General features: G+C 49.1%; 1 protein-coding gene across 3 annotated transcripts in view; it reads right to left on the reverse strand.

Moving 5' to 3' along the window:
- TTC28 (tetratricopeptide repeat domain 28) overlaps positions 1–27,663 on the reverse strand; it is a 189,264-nt gene that overhangs the window by 48,550 nt on the left and 113,051 nt on the right. For all 3 annotated transcript variants that reach the window (XM_074886761.1, XM_074886760.1, XM_074886762.1), the window contains 3 exons: positions 26,270–26,542; positions 25,172–25,302; positions 3,741–4,248 (listed from right to left, as the gene is read on the reverse strand). In XM_074886761.1, the coding sequence (XP_074742862.1) occupies positions 3,741–4,248; positions 25,172–25,302; positions 26,270–26,542 (912 nt within the window). The remainder of the gene's footprint in view (positions 1–3,740; positions 4,249–25,171; positions 25,303–26,269; positions 26,543–27,663) is intronic.

The following is a 27,663-nucleotide window of genomic DNA, read 5'->3' on the forward strand; positions in this document are numbered from 1 at the left end:
TCCTTAATGATTAATACAGTTGGAACTGAGTAGAAACCTGTATAAGACACAGTAAAATAACCATAAAAGTTACATTCTGCCTGTGTCAATCACCAATCTTTTCCAATTCAGGCAACGGATTGGTAAGGTGAGAGAGAAAGTGTCAGACTAACTTTGGAACAGCCTGTGCAGCCTCTGGGCTGGAGCCCAGCAGGCGGCTCCAGCAGAAGTCAGAGGCGCCTCCAGCCTCCCACCAGCACCGGCCAGCCCAGAACACACCTCTGCGTCGCGATGGGGTCACAGCTGCACCATGGCCTCCAGCTTAGACCGAGGAAACACCGCCCAGCTGAACCTGTGCCTTCAGAATGAAATATGAACACGCTGGAAGTTGAAACTGAGCAAAAGTGGTTCCAAAGCTCACCCATGTGGTGGGAGAACCACATCCCAGCCCCATCCGCGGAGCGGAGCGGAGAGGAGAGCCCGGCAGCATCCGCCTGGATGAGCGCGCCTGAGAGCGGGCAGGGACGAGGGGAAGGGGCCTTGGGCGAGTTAGCTGGTCCTTCAGCAGTACGGGAAGGGATGGCCAAACGTAACCACCGGTTTTTGACCCTAATTGCAAAAATGCTTCAAAAGAAAATAGCTAGCATCTTCGGACAACATACCGAGCACATGAAGATGTAGCCACAAAGAGACGTGAAGCACCAAGGAGAGGCTTTGAACTGTGTTTTATGAATAATCTGAAGTGTCCTCTCCCCATTGCAGTGGGAACCCTTAAAAGCTGCAGAGGCTGAGAAGCCAGCTCTCCACATGGAGCCTTGGCATTTGGAAACACCATCTGCTTTGCAAAGGTTGACAGTCTGAGACTTCTGGTTAAACTCCACATCTCCTTGTTGTGAAGGGCTTGATAACTTGTGACTTGCCCGCAGTCCACTACCTCCCGCTCACCGAGTCGCAGAGCGCATCATACCTCCCAGCAGAGCCCTACAGCAGCTGGGCCATGTTACATTCCGTGTCTGTCTTGCTCAGCATTAGATAGTACACTTAAGAGAGCTTTCCATCTACATCAGTGAAATGCAAACAGAAAATTTCTGTTGCTTCAGCAAAGAGGCCAACTCTAACATTCTGGATTAGAAACACACATTTAGATACATTTTTTTTGCCTGTCAGCATGGTTATTTTGATGAGGTTTTGTTTTGCATGTGGATTATATGAAAGAGACAATTAAGACTTGACTTTTTAATTGGTACTGGATGCATTTTAAACAACAGTAATAGACTTTCTCAACAAGAACTGTATGTTCTCTTTCTCCAGTATAACTTAACTCTGACAGAGAAGACATAAAAATATAGCCAAATACAGCTGAAACGTGAGATCCTGCACTCAGAAGCTAGGAAAACTATTCTAATATGAAGTGTGGAGTGGCTGAGTCAGCATACCAACTGAAAGTTATATTTAGGCTTAAATCCAACACAAGAAAAACATCCTCTCCTGCACCAAAACTCTTTCCTTTTCTTAGGTTTTTTTCTTTTTTTTCAACAAAAATTTCTGGAATTACATACTGAAAACATCATTAAATCCAAAGCTGCTGTAAGATTAGTAATGATAATAAGATGAATTTTCTAGTCCCAACTTGACTGATTTTGAGCCAGCAAAATGGTGAGAGAATTTAAACTGCAAGCGAGTACCGTGAAGGTTGAGGAACAAGAGCAAGTTGCTTCCTTGTGCACCAGTGCTTGTTTCATTCTGGGATGAGGGAAAGCAGCTACAGCAAGTATCAGCACTTGCAGCGAACTGCTAAACCCATCTTGTAGCAACATTTCTGCACCAGTTTGTTGGGGTTTTTTACGATGCTGAGTAGCACAGAGACAGACTACACTGAACATACAGGCAATTAGAAGAAATACTACAGAACTTGAACTTCTGCTAGCAAAAGAGCTGTGGTCTGCCCAGTGGCAAAGGGCTCACAAAACCAGGAGGAGACAATACAGAAAAGCCAAGATGGCTCATCACCACACTGATGTAGGGAAGGAAAACAAAACCAAGTGACAGCTTCCATTTCCCCAGACTGCTCTTCCTCTGTTTCCTGGATTTGCTCAGAAAGAACTGAGGCAATTCTTCAGAAAGCAGCAAGTGCCTCAGAGGGGAGGTGAATGAAAGTGGTTCTGATCTCTGGAGGTTTGCCAGTGCTGCTCAGGGCACATCCACCCCCACTCCATAGGTGCTCACAGCTGACCGCAGCCGTGCCACCTCCCAGTAACCAGACACCAGAACAGCCTGCACACCCTCTGCTCAGCTTCCACTGGAAACAAAACACATTAAGTTCAGCTTCACAGCAAGAGGAACTTTCCCTCAGACCTGACCATGAGTGGGGAAGCCAGTGCATTCCCCAGGCACAAGGTCTCCATCTCCCCGACCCAGGACCCAGAGCTGTCCCCCTGCCTGGACAGTGCAGGGTCCTGTTCCTCCACGTGGGCCCCTCTGTCCCTGTCACGGACCAGCGGATCCCTTGCATCTCTGCATCTCCCCAGGACCAGCCCCATGTGGCAGCAGAGGTGGGGATGCAGTTTGTGCTTTGCTAGATGCATCGGCTGCTGTTCTCTGCAAAAGCCCTTACGTAACGTTAGAGGAAGTCAGATGCAAGGCTTCCCCCCCCACCCCTCCGGCCTGTTGGGCGCTGGGTCACACTGACAGAAACGTTGTCAATGCTCCCTGCTCTCTAATGCTAAGCACACCATAAGTGTTTTTGCCTCACAAACCTATTTTGCCTCACACATTTGACCTAATTTGTGTAAAGGAGGAGATTCCCAACGCTAATTAGAAAGCTAGGACTGTTTTCCTTTCTCCTGATCACCTTATCTTCTTCATTCAGCTCCTGAAGACTCAGCTATTAAGAGAAATTAAGTAATTCATCAAGCCCTTTTCAATTACCTGCTGTTGATAACATCAGAGTACGATTAGCATCTACAAATGAACCAAGTGCCAACTGCCAAGCAGAAACAAGCTAATTTACAGTGTGGGGCAGCCTGCAAGAGCTGAGATTCAGGGGCTGCCAGCAAACACATATTTTGTTATACCAGCAACAGCCCTGTTTTGCCACTCCCAGCCAGCTGAGAACACATCCTCAACGACAGCTGGAACATCAGCAGTGCAAACGCCGCATCCCATGGCAGAGACAGAAATGCATCTTTGGTTGCCTCCCCATCTGTCGCTGTGAAGAAGCAGCAGGAATGGGCTTCACTGATGGAATTCACTCCTTCCCAGCCTGCCAGCAGGATGCCAGTGCTCCTCCTTAGAAGAACAGGAGACTCCTACACTATTATTTTAATGTGTACATTCTGAAAACAAACTTGGTTAGGATTTGACCCGTGTGTCTCCCAACTTACAAGGCAGCAATATACTGACATACCCAGCTGACAAGCTCTCAAAGAAACAGCCCAGTAATAAACACATCGCTTCTTGCCTTAGCGCAAGACTTAGGTTTATTTCTGACACCTGAATAGCTCTTCAAACGCACTTTCCCTTTTCATCTCCCTTCTGCCATGAGCTTGTGCTTTCTGGTGCCTTTCTGGGCAGGTTAATAACTGAACATGGGATACATTACATCGGCAGACAATCTGCCAAGTGCCTGTTTAATTTATGAAGACAGTCCGGTGAAACTGGGGTAACTAAGAAGACAACACACAGCAAACCTCCTGCATCCCGGCAGCACCTCTGACAGTCACTGCATTCCCTGACAAATTCTGCTCCATGTCAGGCCTTACCTAGATTGGAGGAGGCTCTGCCTTCAGCAGCGCGGTCCTGCAGGCTCTCAGCGATGTTCAACTGCTCTTCATGGTACTGCTTAGCCCTCTCCAGGTCCTGCATACATCTAGCTGCATGGCCCAAGCCAGCATAGGCTCGCATCTCAATGGCCTTCTCAGCCAGCTCCTGGGCCAACTCCAACACATAGTTGTGGTAGGACATGGCTTTGTCGAAGTTCCTCCGGTAGTGGTAAGCGCTGCCTAGGTTGCTGTAGGCTCGAGCTTCCTCCCGCTTGTTCCCCAGCTCCTTGGCGATCTTAAGATGTTGTTCATGGCACTGCACTGCATTTTCAAAATCCCCCATTGCAATGTACACTGCTCCCATGTTGCCCAGCTCCCGTGCCTCAGAGAGCTCGTCTTTGGACTGCTTCGCGAGGAGGACACACTGCTTGTGGCTAGCCAGTGCGTTTGGGTAGTCCCCGATGGCTGTGTACACGTGGCCCAGACTGCTCAGTGCTGAGGACGCTGCCTGCAGGGATAGAGACAAAAAGTAAGTACAAGTATTCGTGGAAACATGTCAGATGGCCCCAGCCCTAGAAATCAAAGCCTCAAAAGACCGTTCTGGAGGAAGAACCTAACTAGCTAGAAAACCTGCTCTCTGCAGCTCTCCTACACCCCGTGGCAGCTCAGGCGGAGACAGGAACGGGTGGCTCGGGACACCAGGGCTAGGATGAGCTCTTTCTCTGAAGCGTACAGTGTGCGTGTGAGAGACCTGGCAGAGGGAAGGACGGCACTGCAAAGGTGCAGAGACCACCGAGGAAACAGAGAAAGTGATCGCTGCAGAAAACTGCACCCCAGGACCCACCTGAGCTGTTTCACCGAGCAGCACTGCCCCTGCAGGCAGCCACCCCTCAGGACACTGCTCATGGTACTTCAACATCCACACCAAGTCCTGCTAACACAGCAAATGACTCTGTGTATGGCAGCTCATAAGAAACCAGACAAATAATGATATTCCCCTGCAGAGAACACTGCAAACGAATGCTTGCTCTGTCCCACCCTCCACCCTGTAAGCTCAGTCGAAGCAACAGGCTCCTGAGACCCTGCAGGCTGATGCCAAAGCCCTGCCAGAGCCTGGCAGCAGAACACGTAACCTGACGTAACCGTGCTGCAGGCTGAGCCGCCGTGACAACTCCACAGTCTCTTCTTTCCAGGCTAAACAGCCGTTGAATACCTACTGCTGGAAAACTTACACACTTGCAGCTCAGCTGGGAGGAGGGAGATGCCTCTGCCACTTATCTCGCAATACCAGTGTGCGGTCACCAACACCTTCACGTACCCATGCGTGGCCAATCACACTGCGCTCCGAAAAGCGCAGTTCTTGCTGTGCAGCACCAGGGTCCTTCAGGCACAACATCATTTGTTACTGAGCCCCAAACAACCCTGGGACTGCAGCAAAGACCAGCTGGAGCCTCTGTCCCCTGGGGACATCTTAAATAAATATAGCGATTTGAAAACCTGAGTTCTTACCACCGAGAAACAGCTGTACTTAACAAGACAAATTATCTGGAGAATCAGATTCTTTTGCCCACTGCATTCACCAGGACACAGGCCTTTCCTCCACCTGGCAGAGCCAGAGCACACACAGCCAGCCAGAGGGCACGGAGCCAAGAGCAGGGATGTGTTCCTTCTGTCTCACGCACATCTGCTGTCTCAGCACGGCTCTTCACTCCAAAGCCCTGACCCTGAGTCCCCCGTGGTCCCGCATGTGCATTTCCTTTGCTACCCAGCTGCTGCCGTGACCCAATTCCCCAGCAGCCAGCTCTCCAACCCTCCAGAAAGGAGCAGTCAGGATGACTGCACAGAGATTGGTCTCAGCCCTCTCCAGTGCTCTAGCTCAGGGAAGATCCAGTCCACCCTTCCACCCGAGACGGTGATGCAGCATCTCAGGTCACACGTCCCTGCTATTCGAAATGGTGTAACCACATAACCCCATGCTACCAGCGAAGGGGCAGCCTCACCCTTTTCCTGTCCTTGGCTGTGCACTCCCAGTGCACCCTTAGGCAAGCGTTCCGGTTCATGCAGCAGATTCTCAGCTCCCCAGTCACCTGTTCAAATTTCCTGTTTCCTAACAGGCAAGATCTCTGCACTGAGCGGTGTGACAGGGTAAGAGAGGCTTGACCACTCCACCAGGCTACAAGCAGGTGCAGCCCCTTCAGCCCTTGCAGCGACTGCAAGACAGGTGTGTTCCCTCTGCTCTCGCATTCTGAGCTCAGCCACTGGAGGCACCTGTGTGGCACACTTTATTTTATTTTGCTATGACTTGGGTGGCCTAATGCAGCTGATACTGGTGCTTTTTGTTTAAGGAGCAAGCACACTTTGTGCTCCGGGTGCAATACTCCTAGGCACAACACCAAGAGCTCTCCCAGGAAATGGGGTTCCACATGGTAAGTGCAAGGTGTCACAGGTCGTGCCAACCAGCTATCCCCAATCTGAACACCATGGAGCTGGGGAAAGGCCTCAGTGTGATACCACTGATAAAGACACCAGACTAACCCCCAGGGAACACAAGACGAGCTGTAAAGAGCGAGCTTCTTGCTCTGCACACATGAGACATGACTCAGACCACAACTCTCCAGCAAGGTTCAGACAGCAAGCAGACCTCTGCAGATAAACTCACCTAAGACTTTGCAGATTCAAGTCCTCCTCTTTCAACTGTTCAAAGCAGCTGCCTCTTCCACAATACAAGTGCACAGAAACGCACACTAACATCAAGGTTGGAAGGAAAACACTTAAATTAATCAGCTGGAGTAGCTAAGGGGCGGTGGTGCCTCCCCATCAGTGCCCAGGGTGACCAGGATGAACCTCTCCACCCCTCCCGGCAGCAGACCAGGAAGCGTAGTCACACATCTGCACCTCGGAGCTCCCCGAGTCAGGGAACCTTCCCCCGCCCCGGGCGCTCCTCTGGACACCCGCCTCGCCTTGATAAACTGGTATATTCCTGCTTGGCTTCCACCTGCAGACTGCCTATGCCCCACAGATGCAGATTTCAACTCCTTTCTCCAAGGGAAATGATTAACCTCTTCCTGGCCACACTATCTAGAGGTCAGATGTAAACAGAAAGCAGATCAGAAAATCTCTTCTGCAGAAGGAGAGCTGGCTCAGCACCTCTCAGCTGAACCACATTTTGCTATTGAAATTGTGTCCCTGAAGAAAAGAACCTTTTGTGACTTTCAAAGACAGTGGTAGGGGAAACCTTCCTAAAGATTATTTTAACTAATTATATCACGATTGGAAGAGTAATGTTAAGTCAGGAAGATCTATGGGCCAGAGCAAGAGGCAGAGAGGACAGGTGATAAATTATTTTTGTGATCAGCAGCATTAACAGAGTAGTATTTCCACACTGAGAAACTGTAAATATGCTGTGCTGATTCAAATTAACAGGGAAGCCATCTTTTCTGATACAAGAACCTGAGGTGACAGGTTAGCTATTAAACACAATTTATAGATCACAAAATCGAGAAGTTATAAGGAAGCTCTTCCTTGCCCAGCTCCATAAACAGCCAAGCTGCATTTGCTCTCGCCGAGGCATCCTTTCAGGCAGCTTAATTATAACAGAACTGCCAGAATTCAAAACATCTTAATTTTTTTCACTTAGTGTTGCAGATGAACTTCATTCAACGCAAGGGGCAATGCACGGGCAGCAGTGGCAGAGCAGCAGCCGCTGTGGGGGAGCCCTGCGGCATCCCCAAAGACCGCGGTACCGCTCCGCACGGCAGCGCGACGGGAAAGCCTTGGGCTGTCCCACAGATGGTGAGAGCAGCCCTGGATTTCACGCTGCCAATACAGGCTATAATGAACTAGAAATAAGTCGCTTTTTGCTGCTGTAATTACCACAGAGCAGAGAGGGGAGCAGCCAGCAGCAGCTCTTCAGTGACAGCGCGCGAGGCCGGGGACAAAGCTACTGAACACACTGCCACATGGTCAAATGGTTTTGTGGGCTTGGGAAGCGTTTCTCCAAGAGCAAGCACCGCAGGTGGTGTGGAAACCAGCTAAACCCTCCAGAAATAAATGATTTACAGCCTCTGCAGAAGCACAGGCACTCGGCTCAGAATATCAGGGACCAAAGCCCTGTTCACTCCAAACATGAGCTCTGCAGGACACGCTGCAGAGCCGCTGCCTTCGCTTTGCTCCCGCCTCCCACCACAAAACCCCAGGGCAGCGGCCGGACCCGGCCTCCAGCGGCCGCCCAGCAGGGCCTGGGGAAGGCGCCGGGGCCTGCCGAGCGCGGCAGCCGGCTGAGGGGCCACAAATCCTCACGCCAGGGGCAGCCACGGGCTGGGGTCCCGGCTGGCCGCCGCGGGTCGGGGTCCTGGCGGGGTCCTGGCTGCTCCCTGGCCCCTCCTCGGCCCTGCCCGGCTGGGCTGTGCAGGCGGGACCCGTGGCCCCGGGCCCGGCTCCACCTGGGTCACGCTCGCCGTGGCGTCAGGGTGGTTTGGCCGCGGCCAGGCTCCTGAGCAGCGCAGTGAAATAACTTTTTGGCTGACGCCAGTGAGGAAAGGCTCTTATCTAAAAGAGGGTCCGAGGGGGCCTGTTTTGAGGCTGCTACAAACCAACATGAACTTTTTTGCTCTGAATTTTAATCCATTTTTACACAAATCTTCATGATATACATAGTATTGAGTGATTTGCAATCTCACTCAGAAAAAAAAAGGAAAAAAATAGATACATGCAGATATCTTGCAGAAGCCCAGACCAAAACACTGCGTGGGGCCCGTTACGGGCTTCAAGAGGCACCGGAGCTCCCTTTGTCTTGCTGGTGAGCGACACACTCACTGCTGCACGGAACAGACTGCTGGCCAGTTTGGGCAAAGTCAGAACCCAGCACAACGCGATCAGCAGAACTGGTTCAGCAGCCTCAATCACTTCTGAAGGACAGGCCACCACCAGCACTTCTGATATAACTGGGAAGAGATTGGAACTGTCTTTCTGGAAAACAAGGAGTCAAGTGAAAACTGATGTCTCTTGGGGCTGCTTAAAAAAAAAAAGTGGACATTTATGAGTGCAGATTGCTGACTAAGATGAGCTATGGCAAGGAGCCACACAGACAAAGACTCAGATGACGTTAATGGACCATGGCTAGGGAAAAGAGGCATAAATGGAAAGCAGCAGATCTCAGACTTTCTGTGCACAAGAGAAACTTGATAGATGCAGAGACTGCTGATATGGTACATGGGAAGAAATCTTTAGCAGGTCTCCTAGACTGGGAAGCAGATCATAGGAAGTGAAATTTGTATGGCTGGAAATGTTTATTCTCAGGGCTCCTAATCCCTTTGCCCAACAGCATTTCCAGGCTCACAGTAAAGACCTAGAATGACAGGTACAAGCTTGGCAACCATTCTTAGGGCATGTAAAAAGACTTGACTTACATGTCTGAGTGCCCAAGGTTTGGATTGTCCAAACCAGGATGTGGGACGGAGACAAGAAAAAGCAGAAAACAAAAATAAGCAGAAGGAGACAAAGAGAGAAATGGAAAATGAAGGGTAGGGGGCTGACAAGAAATAGCCTTACTTGATGAGAAAGATGAGGCTGTTTCCGGAGGCTCGGCCGCTGCTCACAGACAGCTAGACAAAGGCAGGAAGGCCACCTCGGCCCTCTGACATGGCCTTCGCACGTGTTTTATTCTGCAGCAGCTTCCACTGTTAACTGATCCGAGTGCTCCGAGAGGCACTTCTCAATCACAGTGGAGTCCACGTGAGCAGAGCCGATGGCACTTGTGGCTTCCCCGGGGCTGACTGTGTGCAGCATCTCTTCTCCAGCAAGATAACTACCAGCACTCTCCGGGTGCTCATGGGGGCAATCACTGGAAAGACTGTGGAGCCTGACATTAAAGCGGTGTTAGGAACAATTTGTGATTACATCTGCTGGGGGACACCAATGACTCACTTCAGAGGGTTAGTAATAGGATTCCAGAAGATAAATTCATCACTGTATACTTAGTAAAATCCTCCACATAACAGGATCCACCGGGAACTCTGAAGTGGCTCACACTGGGCCAAGGGGTAGGGGCATTCCCACATGCGCTGGCAGAAGAGTCAAAACGCTGCAGCGAGCACAAGGCTGACACAGGGGAAACAGGCTCCAGCCGTGCCAGCACAAACCTGTTTGGTAGCAGGGTGATGGGAGACTACAGCTTCATACCAGTGAGGTTTTGCATCAGCAAACAAAGAAAAATCAATGCTTTATATATTTGACAAAGACAAATTTTACAGTGGGGGTTGCTTACACCTCCAATTATGCAATTTATCACTTTAATAGAAAGCAGATTCTTCTGCCACTGAGCTGAGGCACAGAAGGGAGTTCTGAAAAACGTTTCTAATTGCTCTCTTTTTCTTGGGAGCAACAGCCAGCTTAGGTTTTTCAGCTGAATAAGGTAAAGAGTCTGATGTTAAGCAGATGTGCATCACAGAATGACAACTAATAGGGACCCGGTGACTTGGAAAGTTGTGTTTCTTAGATATTTCACCCTTGCCAGAGAATGGTCATTTCCCAATGATGTTACATTTAAACAATTCTTTAACTGACTGCACAGCCTCCTTAAATGAGAGCACTGCATAAAGATTCTAAAATGGGCAAGGTGAAAATGCTCTGCCTGGAATCCCACTATAAAGTAGCCTTAATCCCCAAACACAGACACCAATTGGGATTGATCACAGATCGAGCTTTTACAGCCAAGGTAGGGCAATAACTGGCACAGACTAAGCATCTGTGAAATTCAAAAGCCAGACTGCAGCATGCTCTTACGTGCTGTTCCTCTCCACTTCCCTTCTCCCTCTGGGCAGGGGGTAACAGCAGTGCCTGATCCTACATGATGCAGCGGAGCTGTATCCAGAAGATCAGCCATGCACATTCATAACATCTGCACTCAGGACAGCCAGCAGCACGCTCTTTTCGAGAACCAGCATCCCCAGCATCCCTCCTCACACGCATGCTCCTGCTCTTGCATGCACGCAAAGGTTTCCTGGTTCACTGAGTGTATTTTAGGGGTGGTGAGGGGAAGGCAGCTTCAACAGGTTGTTTCTGAACACAGACACACAAAGGAGTACTTAAATCTGAAAGCATTAGCAAGGTGAGTTCTGGCTTCACATAAAATCTCACCGTATCTTACACCAGTGTAACTCCTCTGTGTAGGAAGTACAGAGGTTAGCTTACGGCAATGCAACACTGGGTAAGCATTTAAGCTCTTTCTGTACGTAAGCTCTGCATGGTTTGTGCAGCTGCTGCACCCACAGGCAGGACAGTGGCTAACAGGGGATGAATACTTTCAGGACCTACCAAAATGACTCAGTGGCTGTAAACTGCACTTCATCTCCACTTCTATTAAGCCCCTTTATCATTTCCTCAGAATCCACCAGTATTCTACAACTCGGCTTGGAGCTGTACCGATGTATACACCAATGCAAGTTTCACACCCCAATACAGTAGGTGCCCCATCAACATTCAAAGTTGCCCTTCCCTCCTCTCTCACAGGGGAGGCTGATGTGCCAGCACCACATCCAGCTTTCTCCTGGGGTGGCATGCTGTTGAAAATAAGAACGGAAGCAGCAGACAATATTCTCCTCCTGTACATTATCTGTACACAGAAAGGAGGAACGGATTTGCTTTTAGGCAATTATTTCCTGGGAAAAAAAAATACACCGGAATCAATATCCCTGTCAAATCCAATTTATTTGTAGAAGGTCTCAGTCTTTTACATAGAAACTACCAAAAAGCAAACCCCAAAGAAGCCAAAGCCATGGATCAGAAGCACTAGTATCTGAATGTCTGGAAGGAACTTTGCAACTACTGCTACTGAAAGGGAGTAACCAGGAATTAATGACACAATAGAAAAACTCAAAATATGTAGCAGGAAGAGATAGCTCCAGTCCCCTCTTGATTAATGGATTAAATCCCCAGCTCTGCAGGTGTCAAGGACTTGCTGCTCATGTCAGAGGCTGCCATGGGTTGTGCTTACAATCCACTCTCAGCCCTTTCTCTCCTTACTTGTTCAGGGAAATGACAGTGATCTAGGGGACTGATCATTCTTCCTGTTTCACAGCAAATTATGTGAATCCAGGCAAACCCGAACAGCACCATGGCTCAACTGTCAGATATTCACAGTCGGTCATCTTCCCGAAACCAAAGGCTTCAAAGGAACACTGACTTTCAGCTGCTCAATTGGAGATCAAAATAACACTGCTCCTGTGGAAAATCCATTTACTTCATCTCCTCCACTATCATTTAGGAGCCACGTGTCCAGTTCTGCCTGGAAAACTTGTAAAACCAAACCGGAGTTACTCCTTTAACAGAACTGCAAATGTTTCTGACCAAGGTAGCAGGGTTTTGCTGGAAAGCAGAAGCAGCATTAGTCCACACCGATACCCATTTCCTAAGAGTAAAACTGCTGTCACTCATACCGAAAAGGCTGTTCACGTTCACTGTGCGAGCTGGTGCATCGACACTCGCTGTGCAAAGGCTGGATGCCCAGGACGAGCGTGCTTCTCTTCTGGGGTGGGCTCTGCAGCACTGAATTCTCATGCCACAAAGAAAAGGAAATCACACAAAATAACCAGCCCAGGAACACTACACAGCAGACCTCAGCATCAAGTCTAAGCATCACCTGGGGCTCACATATCTTTATCACAAGTAGCCAAAATGCCGTAGCTTTCTGGACATAGTCTAAAAGGCTCCTGTGTGAAACCACTTTAGGGATTATGGCTGACTTGACATTTTTAGTGATGATGTAAGAGAAGAAGCCCTCATTTAAAACCACAAGCTCCTCTGAGATGGTGACGCTGAGGGGTGACTCATGCCCTGGTCAAATTCAGTCCTGGAAGAATAAGCCAGCACATTACAAACTCGTATCTCACAGAACCCAGAGAAGCTCTTTGTGCAGGCAAAGAAATCTGTACCTCCTACAGCGGCCTGCCGACACGTGCCAATCCTAACTGTAGTCCTGCTCATAATGCCGGATCCCACTTCACTGCGAACTCAACAGGGGAAAGCCTTGGCTGAGGTGGGCTTTCTGAAAACCCAAGGAGTGCTGCTCCCTGAGTTGCAGCTCTTGCACAAGTTTTCTGCTTCATTTCTTTTACTGCGACCAGGTACAAGCCTCAGTAGAGCACTAGGTTTTGCAGATATTGCAAAAGGTAAGTAAAACCAGAAGACTGCATTTCTTTCAGCTAAAACCCATGTGCTATGGAGGTCAAGTGGGGACATTTAAAGGAGATCCTCAGGAAGTATTACATTTCCCTTCTGAGCCACAAGTCCAAACAAAACAAAGCATATGGCCTTTTAGTGCATTCCCAAATTTCCTGCACTGGTCAGATTTCCCTTCATTCTGCTTAATCCTATCACATTTGAATCAGACAAACCTGTATGAATCCAGACTTTCTCTAGAAAGGGCTGCTGAAGACAGAAAGAGAAAGGCAAGGAAATGCCCTCTTATACAAAACCAACTGCTTGATGCTCAAGCACTAAGGGAGCTCACATCACCAAACTTATCCTCTCAGCCACGCCAGTAACTTAGTCTAAGATGTAATGCAGCACTAGTGCCCTAGAAGACCCAGAATCCTGAAATGAACTCATATGGCAAGTGCCTTCCTAGCACTAAGTACTCAGTCTTTCTCCAAGAAAGCAAGCCTTCCTCCGGGGTACGAGGGAGTCTGCCCCACATCCCTAATGAAGCAAGGCCACCATCTGCAACGAGAGGCTGACATCAGTGAGGCAAGTGTACCCACATCACAGGTCAGAGTTTTGAGTCCCAGCAGCTAATCAGAGGCTCCTCAAAGACCAGCTGTTTGAAGCGTAAGTCTACACGGGAACAATATGAACTGGAAAGTGTATGTCTGTAACTTTGTACACCCAACAGCAGAGCCAAACATCTGGGCCAGACAAAGACTGAACTTCAGTGAACTGAACAATGCTGCAAAAAGTGTTCAGGAAGACATTCTGCAGACGGAGTCAAACCTCTCACAAGTTCCCATTAAGCTGAAGTCGTAACACCTGCAGAATCTGAGCCTTCAAGGGCAGTAGGGGTAAAATTAAAGCCTCTGTCCTGTTAGGAAATCTGGAAAACCAATCTGCCCCCACTCTTACCTAACTCTGTACTGGCTGCTTCACACCCCTTCTTTAGCAGCCTCTCGCAGAGGGATTCAGCACGCCTGTGCTACCCTGATCTGCTCAGCCAGGTCCTCCTAGCAAGTGGCCGGTATTGAGGTCTCAGTTCTATAAATCAGATCACCCTGAAGTCTATTACAAAATCAGCAATGATTCCAGACATGGGTCAGGATCTGCAAACACCTCCTCAAAAAGCCAGGGAAGTATTAGTGCTGGTCTCCTGATAAAGCCAGCAGTCTCTTTGGACTTACACAGCCCTGCAGATGACAAGGCTCCTTTTGGTGTAAAGGGCACGTGTCTTACAGAGCAAAAAACAACTCAAGCCACAGCAAGTTCCAACACAGTAACGACCGGGCTGGGATGCCCTGTGGAGCCAAGCCCCCTCCTCCTCCAGCTCAGCCTCCTGCCGATCCCTGGAAATCCTGCTGGGCACTTCAGCTGCCCACGGTGCATCTGGACCTCACCCACCCCTGAGAGCACGGTGCTGGGGGACTGTGGGCTGAACCTGCACACCAGGCAGCGAGTGACTCTTGGCAGCTTCCCCCACAGTAATCATGAAAATACATATAAAACCAGCTTGAGATCAGCAAGGCAGCCCTGTGCCGCTGGGCTTCGTGCAAGAGCTCAGATCAGACAACTTTCAAAGGAAAAGTGACCCTTTCTTTCTGCGAGTATCCTGTCCATGAACTGCAAGGGCCTGATCTTTTTACCAGTTTCTGGTTTCTGTGGGTAATTTTCCACTGAGTTTCTAGGAACTGATACTGGTCTCTCACCTCTTTGGAGAGCAGAGACTGGGAGCAGTCTTTTGCTTGAGCGGTTAGCAGCCTGATCAACCATTTTGTTGTTTGTAAATCCTGTGTAAAGTGTCAGGGGATTTGGTAAGCCGTTTCTCATGCAGAGGCTGAATCAAAAACCAGCTTGTTTCAATTTCTCCAAAGTACCTCCAGGACTCAAAAGATCCCCTAAAAGAACCCCAGAGAAAAACAGAAGGCATAATGGAGAAACAAGAGTGAAGAGGTAATCCCATGCACTAAAAATGTTTATGAATACAGATGCACCAGTCACCCACTTATGTTCTTGCTGCTTGACCTTTCTGATAAGATACTGGGGGAGTTTTGACACAAGAATAGGAGGACACTTGCAAAGTTACTATCTCTGCAATACAGAGGCACAGTGCTGCGCAATGGGCTGCAGTCTCTCGATGTTCCTGTGGTATCAGTAACAAACAGATACCAATTTCTTAACAGCTCTCATGCTGTTTCCAATCTCTTCTCTTGAAAAAGCTCAAAAGCAAAAGCTATTTGCTGTTTAATACAGTAGCAGTGTCACACCCTAACCTAGTCATTCCTGCACCTCTACTGGCAGCAGCTGCATTAACCACTAATATCAGTTATCAATTAGCAAAGCCCTCCTTGGCCTGTTCCTTACTTCTGGAACTCCAGTCAGATGAGATAAAGCTATAACAAATAAGGTGTATTCTCCTCTTAGTCCTTCCTGTTCACGTTGCTTCAGGCAGCAGATAATCCACTTCTGGCAGACAACTATGTAATAAATTATTTTGAAGCAGTGGCTTCACAGAAGAGGAGAAGGGACAGAAAATAGAAAAGCAGAGAAACAAATACCTTCTCTGCTCGTTTTCTGCAAAGCTCTGACACTTACTGCAGCAAGTACGACTTTCCTACTTTTGCCTCCACAGCCTGTTTCTGACATCTTAGTCAATGTTTTCATGCATGACAAATTGCTTTAGCCTGAAGACTCTTTCCAGTTCTCATTTGTGAGGTATTTATATCCTGTCCTCATTTTCCAGACTGTTTGCAAACATAACAAAATAAGATTTTCAGATTTTTCCTTTCTTAAAAATCTGGCAGTCCCAGGGACAGACCACCTCTTCACATGGCTGAGCTCCACACAAATGCCACGGGCAGAGGAGCTGCCGTGGGCTCCCTCAAGCTGCAGTTAATGAATGAATTTCCTTCTTAGCAATCCATCTGAGACTGATGATAATGAAGCACAAACGAGGAAGTGACCAGGTGATGATCACTTCAGGATTTTCTGTGAGAAAGAGACGAAGTTGGCCCTATAAGAAATTATATTTTGAAATATCTGAAAGCCACTTGAATGCAATGGAAAAGGATCACTGCTATGAATGATAACCCATGCAAAGCTAAATTCTGTACAGAACAGGAGCAGCACCCAGCCCACTGCTGTACGCCCAAGTAAGTAACAAGACATGAGCAGAAGGGTGAACAGAAGGGCTTTCCTGCCAGCAGTTAAGATACTGCTGAGGAAGAACAGGCAGACACAGCAAGCGCCGGTTTCACTGGGCAGTATGGAAGGTCTGGGCACGCCTTCTGTTTTCCCAAAGATGTGCTACAGAAATCAGAGCCTAATATAAATGAGGCTTTGCAAGCACATGTCAGCTAACCACGAGTCTTTACCTCACTGAATACATTTCTCAAATTCTCTTAAAAACCAGCAACAATTGTAGGAAAAAAATCACAGATGCACGCAAACCTTCATTCACATTAAGCTCAGGCTGTGACTGGGAAGTGGGATGGGGTAGTAACAGCCCAGCCCAGCCCATGATGTGTAAGAAAGGCAGGCAACGAGCTGATATCTCCTGAAGCTTCCAGGATGGCTGGAACTACCACAAGGTGAGAGAAGGTACAGCACGGTGTGCTGCCACGCAGCAGAGCCAGAGAGCTCAGATGGGGCTGCAGGGACTAAACCAGTAACGACAATCAGCCTTCCACCATCTTCTACACAACATCTCCCCTGCACAGGTGGGGGACGGGGAGGTTCACCACCCTCTCTGGAAGCAAAGGGCCAGCGTTTCTGGCTGTTTTATTGTCCCCACAGCCCCTTTTTAGCGGATTATGCTCTTTTCCAGATGTCCTCCTGGCCGTCTCCACACAAATACAGGATGTAGCGCGTGTAAGGGCCCTTTTATCAACCGTTCACTACATCACACAGCTACAGAGACAGACGTGCCACGTAACTCATAAGCTGAGTCTGAATCAGCCCCAACCCACCCTTAAGAGCTGTTCATCACATAACTGAACATTTATGTTAAAAATGCACTGGATGGATCACAAGCAATATGGACACTGAAGAACAAATGAATTGAGAAAACATTCCGTAACACAGAAATATCATCCTCTGCCTCCTGAACGTACACAGCAGTACAGAGACAAGTGCCCTTCTGTTTGCTGCATGCTAGCTAGGCCAGGTTTTTGGAACAGGCATTGAAGCTGTTACCAGTATCAAGTCAGTAAACTACTTTTTCCAGAACCTGATCGCACAGTCTGAACAGTTCCTGCTCAACACATGTACCCTCAGCAGCCACAGACGTCTCCTGGGGCCTGGCCCATCGCAGGACGCCAGCTGTGCCTGCCCTGAAGGGAAGAGACGACCCCTGCACGCTCCAGAGATGCTTCGCCCAGGCGCCGCTCGCAGGGACCGAGCAGCCACAGTGGGACTGAGGAAGCTGTTCACAGCTGGAAGAGCAACTCTCCGTGAGGAGACTTGGCTTGCCGGGAGACCCGCAGCGATGGCGCTGGGTGACAGCAGAGCGGCACCACTGACCCCGCAGGGACGCGGCAGAGCGCAGCGCCGTGCCGGAGCGCGCAGGCTGCTCGCATCCTGCTGTCAGGTCGGGCACCGGCACCGCCGTGAGGAAAAGCTGCGCTCGCTACTGAGCATCAGCTTCATCCAGCTCCATCCCAGCCACGAGCTGGGGGAAGGCTCTACAGCTGCGGAAGGACTCTGGACGCCTGACAAGATAACCAGGAGGGGAACCTGGCCCGCAGCTAATCAGCTGCACATGTTCTGATGAGCTCACTCCATGCTGACATGCCCTATGATGGCTTCTCCAGAGAGGAAGGGCTGCACAGATTCAAATCGGCAGCACAACTGCAAGCACAGGGACCCTCGCCATCGAAGCACAGACAGTTGTATTTAATCTCTGGCAGGAGCCCTGAGATTGCCAGCACAGTCCAAACAATCGTTCTGGGCCAGGAAGGGACGCGGGCAAGCAGCCAGGGAGGCACTCCACGTTTCGGACAAGCTCTTGAGCCACTCATTCAGAAAGTTCAGCCAGGGGCACACACACCCTGCTCAAGCACCAGCCAGAACTCACACCACCCCAACACGTCTGCTTGGAGCCTTTCAGCTTGCAGTGCCCAGGGCGACTGGTTTACGGCGTGGGCAGCACCCGGGCCCCTGCACAACCCTCCTGGAGCAGGGCAGCTCGGAGCACCGCAGGTGAGGCTCAGAGGTCACTGGAGGGCCTCACAGGTCGTGGTTTAGGAAGAATGAAGACAGAGCTGCTCCTGAAGGACAGCTGTGCCACTTCCAACTCAGATGCATTCCAGTCTTTTTCCGTATCTAACTCAGCAGAATAGATGTTTCTAAAATGACTGGCAAGGAACCTGAAAAAAAATGCTGGTTTGCCCTGTACCATAATGCACCCAAGGAGTTCAAGGCAAAAGGCTAAATACTTACAGCTTTGCTATTTACTGAAGACGTGCCTTGTACAGACAAAGCACAGCAGGAAGGACACCTGGAAAGCATTTCCCCTTCCTTTCAGGAAGGGGCAGAAAAACTTGGCTTTACAGAATTTACAGATTTCCGTAGAAAGGAATGATCTATCTTTCCTTCTGCATCTCCTTCTGGAAATAAGAAAGTGAAATTTGATCTTTGACTTGTACAGCCTGACAGTAAGTAGCTGTAGTCTACAAAATGTAGGAGCTTTATGCCGTGTTCCATTGCTGGCTCAGGCATGCTTTAAAGGGGACTGGGAAAAACTACTAGAATTGCAAACCTAAATAACCACCAGTGGCTGAGCTGCACACAAAGTATGTTCAGACAGTTGCAGAATCTGCAAATTCCCAACTGAATCCAGGCACTGATTATGTCTGTCACAGCAATCATATTTCACTCCAGAGATGCACAGCAGCCCGTTATCCCTGACAACCTTCTATGGAGACAGTCGTCCCCTGCCAGCAAAGGCCCCTCATCGCACTCAGCTCCATGGCAATGCTCTCCCTGCAGTAGAAAGTGTAGCACCTATCTGGGATTCGAGCCCATGGTTTCTCTTTATAATGGGAATTTCTGCATTCCGCTGTTTCCTGTACAACACAAGAACTTTCACAGATATGCAAGAGCAAGGTGACACAGAAAACCCAAGAAAGCCTGCTTAATGAACACCCTTCTTCTATGCCACTTAACCGCCCGGTTCTAATTATCATCTTCTGCATCCCCTTTTCCTCCAAATAGTCAACCTTTCTGAAAAAAATCTGATGAAGTTGCAAACGTGAACTCTGCCTTATGCTTGCAATAGTTTTAAAAAAACATCTTGAGACAGTAAAATCTTGATTCATCAGTCTTGTTACTGAGCACACCCACCTGCTGCAGACGGCTCCCAGAGCCACGTACTCTCACGGAGATACCCAAGGGCAGCAGCCGGTGGCCACAGGACCAGGAGGGCACTGAGCCCCAGCCAGTTCTGCACCTATTCCTTCCAGAAACAGCTTCTTCTAGAGGGGAGGGGGGGAAATCCCTTCAGAACTGAGCCAAGAACGATGGCTGCAAGCTGTTGGGCGTCCTGAGCCAACACGGGCAAGCTGGCACTGACAAGTCTGTCAGTCTGTCCTCTGATCTCCCCTGGCCCCCCCACCTCCCACACTCACACTCCCCGAGAGAAGGGGCAGCAGGAAATAGGCTCATGTTGTTCAGCTGCACCTTCACCCCCACTCCAGGGAGAGTTCAGGGGCACAAACAATCCTCTTCCTCACCCCACGCCTTCTGCTCCTGCCCGCCTAGCGAAGGGGGATGCTGCATCTTTAACGGAGGACCCAGCTCAGCTCCACCAGCAGACAGGAGCTGCCAGCACCCGGTGGCTTTCTGGCTGCATCACCCTTCCCAAGAGCTCAGTGCTGGCAATGAGCTTCCACACAAGCATTGATTTTATTATGGTTAGTTTATGATTTTGCCTTACTGCCCTGCTATTTTTGAATGCGGGGCTGTAATAGAAGGCGTCTGACAGCCCAGGAGAGAGGGGAGCTGTTACACTGCAGAGTCCCTGCGGTGTCGGCGGCCTCTGCAAGCACAGCCTACGTGAGGGTTTGGACACTGAATCTGAGCAGAGGCTCCACAGCTTTCCTCTCCCTTTCCATTTCTGCTCGTCAGTCCTCACAGCTTCAAAACACTCCCTCAAGTTGTACTTTTCCAAATGAAATGCTTTGGAAGGAACACAGGTCCTGACGGATGGTCATCAAAAAGGGCCACTCCAACCCGGCCTAAAAGATCACCCACCGTTAGCTCTACCTTGGCACTCTGGCCTTGCAGAATTCATAACACAAGACAGTTCTGCACACCTGCGGAGCAGCTGGAGATGAAGAGGAGCAGGGACACAGGAGACTAGCATTAGAGGCATCGAAAGCTTTCACATTTACTTTTTGACTCCAATCTTTCCTCTGACCCTGGCATGGCTCATTGGTCGCATCACCCTTGTCTAAATCACAGCCGGTGATGTGGCATCAACACATGCTACATGGATTAGCCGATGGCTTTCAAAAGATCAGGTTACCTGGTGTTAAAAACAAAGTAATTACTTCAAAAATAATAGTAGAGACGTAACATTCTGCATCTCTGTTATTAAGAACGGATAGATTTGTACTGCAAGACAACTAACATGCACTAGCTGTCTCATAAACCCCATCAGAGGCAAGACACAAACTGCTTTTGCCCTGAGGCAGTGAACTCCTGATCTTCCTTCTGCCTTTGCAGTCGTGCAGACGTACCCGTAAGAGCCAAAACTGCATGAGAGCCAACACCTGACTCCGTCCTCGGTATCACCCGGCTAGTTTCTCACAGCAAAGACAGGCTCAGACCAAGTCTTTAGCCATCACACCTTGAAGCCTACCATTGAGGAACCAGGCCAGTGAATCTGGAACATGAACTTGTAACTTCTGCAATTTATGGCTTGAAGGGCATGGCTTCTCTGGCATCATCAGGTTCTTGGAAGATGAATTACCTTGTAGTACTACTCTTAAGATGTAATAACGTCTTGCATTGATCAGCTAACAGGCAGCCTAGGAGATTAAATTCACCACCTGTTTTTCCTGGAAGGTGATCACAGGACACAGATTTTAACTTCAGTGTCAGGTTCAACTCAGCGAGTTACACGAAAGGTTAACTTGATCTTTTAAGTGAAACCTTGCCTTGCACCCTGCTCCGTCCTACTCACATGTACAAAGTCTTTTATAGGAAGGCACAGGAATTCATCAGAGTTTATCTTCTAAGCAGACTTTAAATAATTACTGAATCTGATCTTCTGTTCCACAATCTTTCTCTCAAAGCATCCGTTTGATTTATTCCCTATTTTGAGTGACGAGATCTCCAGTCATTCGTGCTTAGCCATATTGTCACAGGTGAGCCCTGTCCTGTATATTTACTCTTGAGTATTTTTTCACTTGGCAGAGGTACCTCCCTATTGTAACTCCACTGGCTGGCAGAAAAATACACTAGTACAGGATTTCTGATAGAAGAGTTAACTGCAGGCCTTAGTTCTCTCTCAGAAAAAACTCACAGACTGCAAGCTTCTGATGCTCATCAGAGCCAGCTTCTGTGACAGGCAGAAGACAATGATGAGCTAAAATAATGTAACCCCAGTCTTCCCTGTTAACACAATCTGTGTCTTTTCCTCCTGGCACATCACGAGTACCCTGGCTGCTGGTATGGGAACCTCTCTTTGTAAAACTCCCAGACCTTTCATGGGCACTATGTAAAAACTGGAGAAAAGAGCAGCAGCCCAAGCTACCAGTACATATTTTCCTCAGCACATTAACCAACAGACAACGTGCACTCACATTTTAGTAACAGCAAGCACGGAATTCATCACAAGATCATTGCAGGGCTGTAACTCTTTATCCGTGCACCATCAAGCAGCAATGAAACAAAGTCAACATTTCACTTCACCGCAGCCAGGTTGGCTTAGAGAGTGGATCCTCCCCTGTCCTCATTCAGAAGCACTAACCCCTGTGCCAGACACCATGCCATTATTTTGGGGCAGGATTGGTTAAACTAAGCCTGCAGCCGGCTCTGAACGAGAAAGGAAAAGACAAGCCTGTACCTATGGGCTCCACTAGCCCGGAGTGTTTTATTTCCACCTCTGTGCATGAATTAAGTGGGTCTTAGTGGGAGCTGGTGCTAACGGAGCTGCCCAAAGACAAGCTCCCCAATGCACAGAGCCGTGGTCCTGCCAGCCACTGGTCACTGCGGTCGCTCCGTCCCCAGCGAGCTGCGCAGCACCCGCTCACTCAGGGGGGTAGGGCCAGATTCGTGCTGCCCCTCCCGGCGCTGCAGAGGCGCAGCGCGGTGATGCCCACCCTGCCGCCAGTGGCACGGCTGAGCACGGACAGGCACATCCGCATTGGCCTCGCCTCAGCCGGGACAGGAGACGTCGCGGTGAGAAGAGCAGCAGTGTAGACTTCACCGGAATTCTCAGCTGAGCACATTCCCAGGGTCTGCAGCAGCCCCAGGCAGCCCACGCTGAAATCTGCTCTGCTTAGTCTTCACAGAGAAGTGACAGACCACCAAGCTGCGCTGCTATTTCCTCTTTAACTGCATCCAAACAATCTCGGAGCTGAACTGCCACACTCACCTCCACCGGAGAGAAGCAGATGTCCTTCTAGATGGTCCTGCCTACCTTCCTCCCTTCTCCTGCACCCCACTTCTGTTGTTACCCCTTTTAGCGTGGTATCCTACCGACCACAGTGACCATCTGCAAAGCTGCACAGGAACCAGAGAATGCACAGAAAGACAGACCGAGTCCCTTATGATTTCTAGTTTCCTGAATCAACTGTACTTTTAAGTCTGCTAATTCCTTCAGAAAGAATCTCACAGAATTAGCTCATCTGAATTTCCTGGCTAGCCAACTGCAGCTGATCAAAAAACTCGACCCAACACTTAACTGTGATGGAAAGCACTGAAATGACACTGGAGATGACAACTTCATGGTGCCCATTACAGTGTCTCGCCAAGAACCAGTCTTCTTACTCGTCTGCACAGACCAAAACCACACCTATGTTCAGCACCCCACAGTCTCTCTTGGAGACGCCAGAGGTGTGCCCAGTCCAGCTACTTCTGCTCCATTCCCTCTCTGGGCACAAGTATCACAGAACAGCCTGAACGTTTCCCCACTGTGACTGCAAAGAGCAGAGGACCTGTCTGGACATACGGGCTGTGCTCGACACGACGCAGTGCTTGTAACAGGAGCTGCACAGACAGCTTATCTGTTTAAATCTACAGTCCATCTGAGCAGCTTACACGATTCCCCACTCAGCTGACAAAATCTCCCTCTGCCAGGCTGGCGTGGGGGAGGACAGAGCTGAATGCCACAGCCAGACCCTCTGCAACCTCCTCCTCAGTTTATGGGTGACACAATCCAGCAGAAGCCCCTGGTACAAACACTTGCTTCAGCAGCCTCAGACCCTCATGCTCCCTCTGAGCGCAGCAGTATCCCCTACAAAAGAGCACTTTTTACCTTCTACGCCAACTCTCTGTGCAGTTGGAGGTAAAACAATTACCTCATTACAGTCGCACACCAAATTCCCTTCTGGTGGGATTCACATCAGCACTACTGCAACTTTATAACATTTGCATTATAAAAATGTCTGCAAAGGAGGCCAAGAAAAACAGCTTTTTGTTCAGAGGAAGCTCTGTGGTCAAGATGATGTCATCAGAAAGCGCCAAATTAATTTCCTGTGGTTACATCCTACAGGAAATCCAAGAAGCTCAGCTTTCTTGCTAAACCAAGTAGTCATTTGTTGTCAATAACTGTTAATTATGTGCCCAGATGTGTCATAAACTAAGAACTATCACAATTAGCCTTCATTCCCAGGATTCCTCCCAGATCGGCCATTGGGATCCGTTTAGGTCAGCGGCCTGGAGTGGGTGAAATGCACCGGCTCTTGCGCCCGCGGGCCAGCCCAGGGGCTCTGGGGCACGCAGGCTGCTGCGTTCCTGCCACCACCAGCACCGTGAGGCTCCTGCTAGCCCCTCAGCCCCCACCCTGCTGCGGGGGATCGGCTGCTTAGAGATACACCACAGAGGAGGAGCAGCTACACAAGATCAGACTCTTAGCAGGAACAGGGACCCCTAAACAAGAAAACTATAAAAACAATGATGAGTAACAGCTTTTCTGCTCTGCATGAACAGAAACAAGGAAATCAGGAGTGATTCAGGAGGTTTTCCAGCTGGTAAAATAATCATGAAAATGTCTAGCAGGTCCCTGCCCCAGCCACAGCCCTCCCACAACCTACTGAAGGATGCATCTCTCCAAGGCTTACTTGATATTTAACTAATAAAATAACACTCCAGTAAAGCACTTACCTAATTCAAAGGGATCTTCCCCCAGTTTTTAGATCTCCTCAGAAGTACCTGCGTTTAAATGAGTTCACACCCTTCTCCCGCTGTGCAGCCCCCCCATTTTCCCAATCACAGCAGAGGGGAATCCACTGGTGGCGGGTGTGAGAAACAGCTTTTGTATCTGTAACTGGCACTAAAATTATGATTCTGTCCTTACAGTGACCTTTCAGTAGAAATCCCTCGGGACAGACTCCTCAGCCCCCGCAGCACGTTGCCCTGGCCTGGCCGGGAGCTCAGCGTAACGCCTCAAGAGCTCAACGGTGCATGGCCAAGGCAAGTCAGATCCAGCCCAACCAACGCTTACACTTCACACAACATTGTATTTTCAGGTTTGCATGGATTCTTTTTCTTCTCGCTACTTTTTAAACAAAGCGTATTTTATGTGAACATTCGGGGCAGGGAGCTAGCTCATCACTTGGCTGGAAAAAGCACAACGTAGGATGCACCCTAAGACAATTCGAGTCAGTAGGACCTGTACCACAGGGAAAACAAGAGCTGGTGACAGCCAGGGCTCAGCTGCAAGATGATGTACTGACACCTGCTCAGCAGTAGCTTCTCCTTCTGCCCCAGGAGCCCATGCTCTGCGGGCATGACACCAGGAAGGCAGAGGGAGCAGAAGACAAGAGACAGGGAGGCAAAGGACAAACCAAGCAGCCTGCCACTTGCACTCACACACTGTATCTGCTGGTACAAACAATCTCCTTAACAAAAGGCAAGTGAATGGTTGGGAAGAGAAATCACACAGCTTCCAAATTCTCAGAATAATACAGGGCAGACAGACAAGGCTTACTGACATGGTTGTACCTCTCCAGAAAACCACGCAGTGCTGACTCCCAGTTCGGTCTATTTAACAAGCTTCCTACCTCTCTGTCCTTGAGTTTCATGGCGAGCACCAGCTGATGTCTGTGGTTAGTCAGGGCCTCCCGGTAATTTCCTTTGGAGAAGAATGCGGAGCCCAGATTTCCATGAGCTCGGCATTCTCCCGTCTGGTCACCTGAGACACATGCAAACAAAACAGCAGTTAGCTGACAACGGCAGACAGACTGTACAAGTGATGCTCTGGTGTGAGAACCAGCACCAGCACAAACTCGTCCTCATCTTTAACACGCAGACAAAATCCTCCTCTTTGCTGGCCTTCAGAAACTTCTACAGTAGCCATCAAGCTTATTTTTAGAGTTGTTTTAATTTCTGCTTTGGCCTAACACTTGGCAATTTCCCATTCTTCCATATTTATTCCTTGCTCGACATTAGTGATTTGTTTGTGAAAGTCAGCCAATGGCCCAGGCTTAAAACAAGCGAAGACCACGCCAGCAGTCTCCAGAAAGCAGTTCTGCAGCGCAGCTCAGCTCAGACACACAGCACAGCACTGTTGGTGAACTCTCCCAGCTGGAGCCCTCAGGCACCATTTTCTGCACCCCGGCAAGGTTACGCCTTTCTGTCTCACATACTGTCTCCTGCAGCACCCTGAAAGCTTGAAAGCCCTTGGCGTTGGGCAGGATATACTGGACACGAGAGGGATTTTCCAATTTGTTTATTTTTTAAACCTCTTGTTCATCCACTGTCTCACTCCTGATTTGTTCCTTCTCTGGCAACTGCCTCAGAAGCTCAGACTGAGTACCTTTTTCCATCGAATTCTTGAAAAAACAGATTGCTTCACTTAAGACTCATTTAAGGTTTTCAGCCCAAGTCTACATAAGACCAGTTCCCACATACACGACACCAGAAAACTAGAGGACCCTGTAAAACCGTAGCACATTCATTGATCATCGGCCCCCTCCCACGCACAGGTAAACAGGGCTGCACAAACCTGCAGTCTGCACACTTCAGAAATTTCAGACTTGATTTAGCAGCTTGTGAAATCCCATGGAGCATTATAGAGAGAGGCTAACTATTAACATGGCAATTAATTTGTTCCATCTGTACCAATCCAGCACTCAAGTGAGTGAAAAGAGAACCCTCACCTAAAGTCTTGGCCACATCCAAGTCCTGCTGCATGTATCCAGTGCTTTTCTCCGTGTTCCCGAGCGACCAGTACGCACTGCTCAGCGCAGAGAACACCGATCCCCGCAGCTTTAGGCTGCAAGTGCCGATCTTCAGGGCAGCCTCCAGCACCACCACAGAGGCCCCGTGGTGGCCTGCAGTCAGAAGTTCCTGGCCAATCACAGACACCACAACAAAGGGGCTCTTGTCCAGCTTCATCTTCTGCAGTTGTTGATAGGTGGGCTCCAGGGACTCTGAAACACAAAAACAAAGGCAGAGTTACTCAACAAACCAAGTAATTTGCATCTAGAAATCACCTACACCACTCATCTTCGGTTTTTGGTAACCAAATGACATGTGTGATAAGGGCCAGACTGCCCAAATCAAACCAAGATTTATTACAGGAACTCAGGGCTCAAATGCATCATCTGATATCCAGTACACCAAGAGAGATCAACCAGCAAGCTGATGCTTTACTTGCAGAAAGCACTTCAGGGAGACAGCATGAGCACGCAGAGCAGTCTCATACTGAGCTCTGAAGACTGGCCTAATGGCAGAAGGAATACAGGAAACACTGTGCAGTTTTGTAGGAAATGGGAAATGGGCCCGCGGCAGTGCCTAAGAGCACTGCAGCTTCTGCTCCTTCAGCACAAACTTTCAGTTGAATGTCTGCAAAATCTGTGCCTGTCCACACACCACAGCACACAATGTGCACCCAGAGAGGTGACAAGAACTGCAGAGAGAAGCTGCTCCTTCTGCAGAAGGTACTGCTGCAGAATGACAGCACTGGACCTGCCAGACTACTTATAATTGGTAACTGCTTCCACCATGCTGATGATGAAAGTCTTGGCTGCATGTTTCAATAGGGACATCAATATAACAGGTCTCCAGAATTTGCTGACCAAGTGGCATTACTTGATTAGATGCTCTCACCTGAATCAACACCACCACAGCAACCTCAGAAAGCCACTTGCTCTGTTTTCATCATTTTTGCCTCTCTACAATCACTGAGTGTATAAACAATGACAAAAGAGGATTTTAACACTTCCCTGAAGATGCAAACAGCGTGAACACGATGCCAGTTACCGACATCCAATTAGATCCTGGAATTAAATGCAGATGTAAGAGGACAGAAACAGTTTCTGTAACAAGCCCCCACTTACCATGCTTATCACTGCAAGAGCAGGTAGGAACTCGGCTCCTGTCTTAAGAAGCTTACTTAGACCCTCGCCAGGTAACCCAGGCAAGCTTAGGGAGAGAGGGGGGTACAGACAAGGACAAATGAAAAAAAGGAAAACACAAGGGAAGTGCTCCTGGTAACCCTAAAGTCTGGTAGGAAAGGGAGAACCAGCATGGTAATAGAAGGGCAGACATG

This window comes from Strix uralensis, chromosome 17, assembly GCF_047716275.1.
Source record: "Strix uralensis isolate ZFMK-TIS-50842 chromosome 17, bStrUra1, whole genome shotgun sequence".
Classification (NCBI taxonomy): domain Eukaryota; kingdom Metazoa; phylum Chordata; class Aves; order Strigiformes; family Strigidae; genus Strix; species Strix uralensis.